General features: G+C 36.7%; 1 protein-coding gene across 1 annotated transcript; it reads left to right on the top strand.

Moving 5' to 3' along the window:
• Positions 1 to 228: 228 nt before the first annotated feature.
• LOC18447066 (uncharacterized) lies at positions 229 to 8,236 on the top strand. Its single transcript, XM_006857168.4, has 5 exons — positions 229 to 1,867; positions 6,869 to 6,926; positions 7,055 to 7,138; positions 7,216 to 7,357; positions 7,600 to 8,236. Exons 1-5 carry the CDS (start codon positions 1,378 to 1,380, stop codon positions 8,017 to 8,019), a joined length of 1,194 nt encoding a protein of 397 aa, XP_006857230.1. The 5' UTR covers positions 229 to 1,377; the 3' UTR covers positions 8,020 to 8,236.
• Positions 8,237 to 8,744: the final 508 nt, after the last annotated feature.

Below are 8,744 nucleotides of genomic sequence, written 5' to 3'. Positions count from 1 at the left end.
TAAATGCACTAAAACTATTTTCTTCTATATAAATAGAGCTAAATATAATTGGAATTTTGAACGAAAAGATTCCCGATAAAATATACATGAAACAAACAGTCCCGGAGGGGTCAACACGTTCGGACACGAAGGCAGTTAGCGGGCAACAACCGGTCACGCTCCTGCTCTGACCGGACCACCCAGTTCCCCAGTATATAATTGTCTGAAATCTTTTCCGACACTCCATTCCCTTGTGTTCCTCACTCTCTCTCTCTCTCTCTCTCTCTCTCCTTTTCCACTCTCTCTAACTCTCAGTCTCTCTCTCTCTCTAACTCTCCCTCCTCAGATCGCGGTTGTTGTGTTTCTGGCTTTCTGCTGCGACACTGTTACAGGTGTGAAGAGCTACCTTATATATGTGTACAGGTTAAATGGATTTGAGGTCGCTCGGCCAGTTCTAGGGTTTCAGATCATTTGGCGAGTTTTAGGGTTTTGAAAGAGCTCAGAAGCCGTTTGGAGTGAACTTGTACCAGCTGGTTCTAGGGTTTCTGGTTGGTTCTTCTCTCACAATGTGGTGAACAATCGGTTTCCATTTCATGATTTTGTACGGGAGGTGAGATTTCTATTTTGCAGAGATCATGTGTTGTACATTTTCATCGTTAAATTAGGGCTTGGTTTTGAAGAGGACGGGTTTTATCTAGCTCCTTTGGTGGAGGTTTTTGAGTTTCAGTGAAATTTGTGACAATGAGGTGTGAAGCCAGTAGGCATTTGGGCTTGTACATGGATTTTGCTTTTTAAGCTTTTCAGTGCTCAATTCGGAGCGAGTTTGTGAAAGGAAGGGTGATATCGTTACTTTGTGATAGTTAGGGTCTATTTTGGGCCTTGATGAGTTTTTGAGCACGTTGTGCAATAACGGTCAGAAATCTTTTATTATAGGCTTTAATATTGCTGATGATGACTTTCTAATGCTGTTCAGCGTTAGATATGATCTTGGAGGAAGGGAAGTCTGTGAGAGCTATTTTCATTCTCTAGCACTAAGAAAATGAGTTCTGTATTTAATGGTAGGTGTTTTTTTTTACTGCATTTTCTCACCGCTCAATTCTGAGTTAGGTTTGGAAGAGGAAGGGAGAAATCATCTCATTCTGTGAAAGTTAGGGCTTTCTCTGGACCTCGACGAGCTTCATAAAAATTTGCTGAAATGCAGCGTGAAATCCTTTATACGAGGGCTTTTGGGGTGCATTTGGATCATTGATTTCATGTTATGCTTTCCCATTTTTTGGTTCTGAGCTAGTTTAGGAAACAGAAGGGAATACTACCTGGATTAGGAAGTGGAAGGCGGAAATTAATTAGCTAACATCTGGGATTTGAGGCAATAAGGACTTTAAAAGAGCGGTAATTTCCATGTCTGGACCTCCAAAGATCAGGTCTATGAATGTAGCAGATGCAGAGGTGAGGCCAGTTCTTGGGCCAGCGGGGAACAAGGCTCGCTCCATAGCAACTCGAAAACCTGCATCAAAACCCTTAAGGAAACAAGAGAAGCCTGAAATCACACCACCTCCAAGTAATAAAGCTTCAGTTGAGGAGCCTAAGACACCCCCAGCTGTTGTTTCTTCTCAACCAATGCCTCCTTCTCCTCGAGCTTCTTTGATTTTAAGGAGGCAGGAGTTGCTTTTGCACTCTAACCTCTCTCTAAATGCATCTTGCTCGTCAGATGCCTCGTCCGATTCAGTGTATAGTCGTGCTTCTACTGGTAAGATTTTTCGATCAAGTCCAGGGAGTAAGAGGAAACAAACTGGTCCAAAGCCTGTAAAGGTTGCTCCAGCCACTGCAGTGGTTTTGCCGACCCCTTTAGAGGGCAAGAGGAGGTGCCACTGGGTCACTGCAAATACTGGTGAGTTTTCCTCCCCTCCCCGTTATGATTGATTAATATCATATTTCCCATTTTTAGTAGTTGTCTTCTTGTTTAAAGTTTCCCTCCTCTCTAACCACTCAATCAATTGCGGTTTAATACTTTTTCTTTTTCGTATGCAGTTTAGTTTTTCTTTTTTGCAATATTTTCTCTTGTTCGCTCCTTATCTTGCCAGAGAGTCTTACATCCTTCTGATGTGATAAAGCACATTCAGATTTTAATGGTTATAGTGGTGCAGTGCAACCGTTGTTCTGCTTTGATATAGCAGATTAGGGTTCTGAACAATACTTACGAAGAACTTCTATTTTCTGGGTTTAATCATGAAATTGTTCCTTTACAAGTATGAAAATGGTAACCTTCTAACTAAAATGTGAAATTGTGTTTTTTCTATTTAGGAATCTTATGCACGAAATAATAATAACAAGAAAATAAAAATAAAATAAAAAGGATTTTAAGAGAGTATAGCCTCTATTTGAGTCTGTAAAGGAGATCAAAGTCTTTACTCAATCACCAATAAAGAGGGGCGTATTTCCCTTTAAATAAACTAAAATAATAATAAATAAATAAAAAACAAACCCACAAATCTCTCTCTCTATATTTTCTGCCTACTTTTCCTATTTTTTCTCACCTCAGTCCTACTCATGTTTTTTCCTATCTCCATTCCTATCTCCCTAAAATCTAAATGATATATTCTTAGATTTTAGGAAATAAATCTCCCCAAAATCTCTATGAAATAGTATCTTCTTAGATTTAGGAATTCCCTCCTTTTCCTCACGCGCCACCTCCTACCATATCTTTCTATTTCTCTCTATCTAAAAGGTAACTCCTATTAGTACCACATCCCTAACCACATGATAAACCTCCCAAAAATAAAAATAAGTAACCCAAAATACCAAATTCTAAATATCCTTTATACCCCTCAAATCTCTCCAACAAAAAATACAAAAATAACCCAAAATAAACTAAAAACCTAAATAATACCAAATCTAAAATAAAGAAAATATAAAAATAAAAAATAAAAAACTCATAGCATCATTCTCTCGGGGTTGGGAGAAGCTCGACTACGAGCTTACATCCTCGAGAGTCCAAGCGAATAATTGGTGATGTAGTTTGACAATTCTTCTTGGTATTTTCACATACCGCAAATCAAAAAATTGTCAACATCTTTTGCACTGAGAGTTACCTCTTCATTCTTCTTGGTCAGATTGGAATCTATGGAATAGATCTCGTAGGCCTTGTTCTATTACTTTGCTTGAGTCTCTCAATTTTTTTATCCACTTGCTCAAATATTTGATCTATACGTTCCATAATTAGATCATCAGTTATTTGTGATCAACATGGATATTAAGGCTTTGATACCAACTGATTTACTTGTGATCAATCTCAAAGCTTTGATACCAACTCATGCAGGGAGAAATAATAACAGGAAAATAAAAATAAAATTAAAAGGATTTTAAGGGATTATAACCTCTCTAGGTTTGCATTGGAGTGCACCCCAAGATCTTTTCACAAGATCAAGATCAAACTTTTTACTCAATCATCAATAGGCTTTGATCCCAACTGATTTATTTGTGATCAACATGTATCTCAAGACTTTGATACCAACCGAGTTACTCTTTACTCAATCATCAATAGGCTTTGATACCAACTGATTGATTTGTGATCAACATGTATCTCAAGGCTTTGATACCAACTGATTTATTTGTGATCAACATGTATGCTTTGATACCAACTGATGCAGGGAGAAAATAATAACAGGAAAATACCAACGGATGCAGGGAGAAAATAATAATAGGAAAATAAAAATAAAATAAATACCAACTGATGGTGGGAAAATAAAAAAAATAAAAAAAAAGGATTTTGAGAGATTATAACCTCAACTGATGCATGGAGAAAATAATAACAGGAAAATAACAAAGGATGCAAGGAGAAAATAATAACAGGAAAATAAAAATAAAATAAATACCAACCCATGGAGGGAAAATAAAAAGGATTTTGAGATATTATAACCTCTCTAGGTTTGCAAGGGAGTCCACCCAAGACGTTTTTAAAACATCAAACTCTTTACTCAATCATCAATCACCGCCTAATATGAATCCCACATCCCTAACCACCACAGGCTAAGCTTCCCAAAAACAAAACAAGTAATTAAAATTCTAAATTAAATATCCCTCAAATCTCTACAACAAAAAAATACAAAAATAACCCTTGATAAACTTAAAAACCTAAATAATACCAAATCCAAAATCAAGAAAATAAAAAGATAAAAAAATAGTAAAATAAAAAGCTCATTGCATCAGTATCTCAACCTTTTCCGTTCTTATTTTGTATTCCTTTGATGTATCAAATCAACTTTATGCAATTCTTTTTTCCTGAAATTGTAGAACTCATTTTTTTTGCATCTCTGATCAGATTCAAGCAAGTCTCCTTTGACTGTTCCTAAGACTTGCGATCCTGTTTATCCATTCCTTATTACCTTGTGGAGAACTTGTGGAAATTAACTTGACTTTCACAAAATAAGTGCAATAAGCCTACTTAGCATGATGTGTTACTAAGTGCAATAAGCCTACTTAGCATGATGTGTTACAAGCTGCTTGAGGTTTTTATGGATATCTGAAACCTTGTTATACAAGGTCGAGTAAGGATGTTTTGACATTCTTGAAGCTGCTTTTTTCAATCATCAAACAAGAGGAGATGGTTGGTGGTTTCCCTCTGGTTGCTTTACATGTCTCTTTGTTGCATTGTTTCTCTATTCATCGAGTGAAACTATTCACCAACTGATGGTTCCTTTTTATTATCTTTGGCGTACACATATTCAATGTAGGATACTCTTCCTAGTGTAAGACTATACGCTTCACGCAACATCTAGAGATATTTATATATGGATCTCGATTATTTGTAGCCTAACATTATTGCCTGCGTCATGAATATTATTGGCTAAAATTTCGCAAACATTGGTTGCAGTATTGGTATTGCTAATTCTCTTAGCTTTATTGGCAAACATTTCAAGGAGATTGTCATTCTCAATGGTCCTCATCAACTATATATAATTCAAGTTATTTCAGTTATTGTTTTTCAATGCCCTCTGAACAAAGATATTATCTAAATAGTGAACAATGTCTTGTTGAATTTATTAATTATAATTATAACCTTGCAAGCTAATGAAGGTGAGTCTTCTCTGGTTTGGTGAGCATAATTGCTTGGGTAGATCTCCCAAAATCTTTTTGTTGTGTATCTGTATTTTTGTGATTCTGAAAATGAACTTACAAGGTTTTTGTTTTTCTTAATTTCTTTTTGAAACTGAAACTGTTAACTGTTGTATTACTAAAGAAAAACTTACAAAGGTGAGAATTAAAGAAAGGAACCCACAGAAAGGCCTCCCTGTACAAAAACCCCAAGGGGTCCAAAAAATGATATCCACCACCCTAAGGGATCTAGAAAAATGCTATACATTTTGATCTGTGAGTGCGAGTGTACAAAAAACCAGAATGGCAATCACTAAGGTGACGAAAATGGTTCCCCCTAGGATGCACCCATCCGCAAGGCACCCTCCCGAACAAGAGAGTCGGCGGCTGCATTGGCCTCCCTCCAAATATGTCTCCAGGAAACGAGAAGATCCCTACATATGTGGAAACTTTCATTGAAAATGTGCTCCAATATCCAGGGGCTTTAGAGGCCCAGAAAATGAATTTACAAGTTTACATCATGAATTGGGTTAACAACTATGATCCCACATTCATTTTTCATATAGAAAATATAACGAAGATATACATCTAGTCGCACTATCTGCAGACTGACAAAACACTACATTAAAATTTTTCATGGTTAAACAAATTGACACATATTCATCAAATCCTATTTTGGTTCCATGACTATGCGTCTATCTGTGGCCCGATGTCTACTCCAATGTTGCCATTTAAGTGTTCACCCTTTAACTGGTTTTCCATGGAGGCTTTCTAGTATAATGAAAGCAATTTGGGGCTTGTCTAGGATTCTGTGATTTTGTTTGTCATCTTTCTATCATGCACATATAGAAACAATATGGTGGCATATACTGTTATGATATAAACAATATGGTGTCATAATACTCTTTAATGATATAAATGATATGGTGTCATGGTGTCATAATCCTCTTTAATGATATAAATGATTTGGTGCCATATAGTATTATGATATATATTATTCTACGTTTGGGCATTTGCTGCATGTGAATTAATCCAGAAATCTATTGCCATCTATGGATTTTTCACGGTTGCATTTTTGTTATTTTTTGATATCATGCAAATATTGTGGTCTCTCTACACCATTGCTGCTGCAGCACCCGCCATATTACCTACTCTCTCTCTCGGCACCCAGTGGGGCAAGGGAAAACTGCCCTGAGCTTCCCCTTCTCTTCTTGAAATTGAAGGGTGGTGGCTGCAATGCCGTGGTGGGGAGGAGGAATTTGTTTCAGAAGATCGTTTCCCAAAACAAAAATCAATTAAAAAAAAATTCATCTTACCTGTTTCTGAATTGTCAATTTCAGAAAAAGGTAGCATGTTTCCCAAATTATGCTATGATTTCCATGTTATATACATAATTTTTTGAATGTTAATATGGGTGAACAAATGTCATTACCAAAAAAAAAAGAAAAAAAAGGGTGAACAAATGTTACCAGAGCCTATCCAATGTAGTTCAGTAATTTGTAAGCAACCACTGAGATAATCATCTTAATAATGCTAGACTCGATGGGCAATAAGTATAGTAAGCTTTTGAAAAATTCTCTAGGTAGATGTGTCACAAAATTCAGAAGATTATGGCCTATAGCTATTTATTTATTTTTCTTTCTATCTATGCATGTTTTTGTTTGTCAAGTTCTTTTTTCCTTATCTTAAGACTTGCCTTGTCTCCAGTTTGGTGGGTTTTGATATCTGTCTTTGTGATATCGTTAGTTTTTGGTGATATACCTACATATTTAACTCATACATTGATTGGTTACAACAGAACCATGTTATGCTGCTTTCCATGATGAAGAATGGGGTCTTCCAGTTCATGATGACAAGTATGTGGTTTTCTTGCTGGCTGTTTCTTGTCAGTGATGCAATGCTTTTCAAAGCTAAAACTACTTCGTTCTTTTGATAGATTAGAAACAATTGACTCTCTTTTTGGATTAATCTTTTATTCTTTCAGAAAACTCTTTGAGTTGCTGGTTTTATCAGGAGCATTGGCAGAACTTACCTGGCCATCTATTCTTAGCAAAAGACACACATTTCGGTACTCCTCTATCTTTAGAGATATATTAATCAAAGTTAATCATATATGTTGAATTCATCTAACCAATCTTTCTACAGGGAAGTGTTTTTGGATTTTGACCCGGCTTCAGTTGCCAAGCTGAGTGAGAAAAAGATCATATCAATTGCAAACAATGCAGGTCTCCAATTATCAGAACCAAAACTGCGTGCTGTTATTGAAAATGCACGGCTTATTTCAAAGGTATGCCCACGTTGCTTTGTAGAACATCTCTGGCAAACTTAAATGAGCAAACAGTGCTTATTTTAAAAAAGAAAGATGAAGGGCACTGGCATGGTTGTGTTGAGAGAGAGAGACAGGTCTTCGTTCTTTTTCTTTTTTTTTTGTTTCTCATTTCTGTACTTACGGTTTCAGCCATTCATTTTTTTTTTCTACGTGCCTATCTGCAACTTGTTTTGCCTAATTGTCTTCCTGATTGAATGCAGATCATCACAGAGTTTGGCTCTTTTGATCGATATTGCTGGAGCTTTGTTAACAACAAACCAATTGTCAACAAATTCCGATATCCCCGTAAGGTCCCTGTGAAGACCCCCAAAGCCGATGTCATAAGCAAAGATTTAGTAAAGAGAGGGTTTCGTTATGTGGGTCCCACCGTTGTCTACTCATTCATGCAGGCTGCTGGCATAACGAATGACCATCTCGTGAGTTGTTTCAGGTTTGAGGAGTGTCTCTCTGCCTCTGATGGAAGGGAAACTGCCTTTGCCTGTGATGGGAGAGAAAGTGCTGCTGCTTCTGATGGGAAAGAAACTGGAATCAGCAGAGAGAGCAGCAAAATCGACGAGAAACCTGAATTGGCGTGCCTGAATATTATGAAAGGAGTCGAGGAATTGGCAATTGCTCTCTAGAAACAACCGACAATTCTCTCTCAAGAAACCAGGGGTTTGGTGGCATTTGGCTGCCTTGTGTACCCTGATGCACAGATGGGCCCTCGTTGGTTGAAGATGGGTCCCACCTTGGGTGCTCTTTGATGGAGAATTATGTAAAGAATCTGAATTTCTATGCATGTTTTCTTGTAGATTCACATTCCTCTGAATTTCTTCTGAAGATTTCCTTTGTCATGCATAGGTGCCTGTTGATTTCTATTCCTCTGAATTTCTATGGACGTTGTGCCCCCTCCCACTCCGCCTCCCCCTCCCCCTCAAAAAAAAGAAAAAGAAAAAGAAAAAAGAAGCCTTTCAACAAAGGGAGGCGTTTATGAGTTTGCAACCTTAAAATGTAGAATGACAGGTGCACCTCAAAAATCTATCGGGAAGGTTGTTTTAATGTTGAAAAACCCTCTAATTGATCTCATCTCGACATTGAGATGTATGAATATTAAAAAAAAAATTTTCGAGTCTAAAAGGTAATGCATCTTGTAACACATTATCTAGACCATACATTTTCAAGATTTTCGTATGTTTATAGATCTACTTGATTTTAATCTTTTTGGAAGTTTAAAATTTTTTAATTAGATATGAAAATAGCTTTTAAGATAATTCTAAAAATAAATTACAACAAAATTATATGTTATGATAAAATTTGGAGATGTGCTTTAATGGGTTTGTTTAAGGTTGTAACATTATAGAAACTG

This window comes from Amborella trichopoda, chromosome 12, assembly GCF_054954075.1.
Source record: "Amborella trichopoda isolate Santa Cruz 75 chromosome 12, AtrichopodaSantaCruz75HAP2 v2.0, whole genome shotgun sequence".
NCBI classification, from domain to species: domain Eukaryota; kingdom Viridiplantae; phylum Streptophyta; class Magnoliopsida; order Amborellales; family Amborellaceae; genus Amborella; species Amborella trichopoda.
This window is presented reverse-complemented; position numbering and strand designations above follow the sequence as displayed.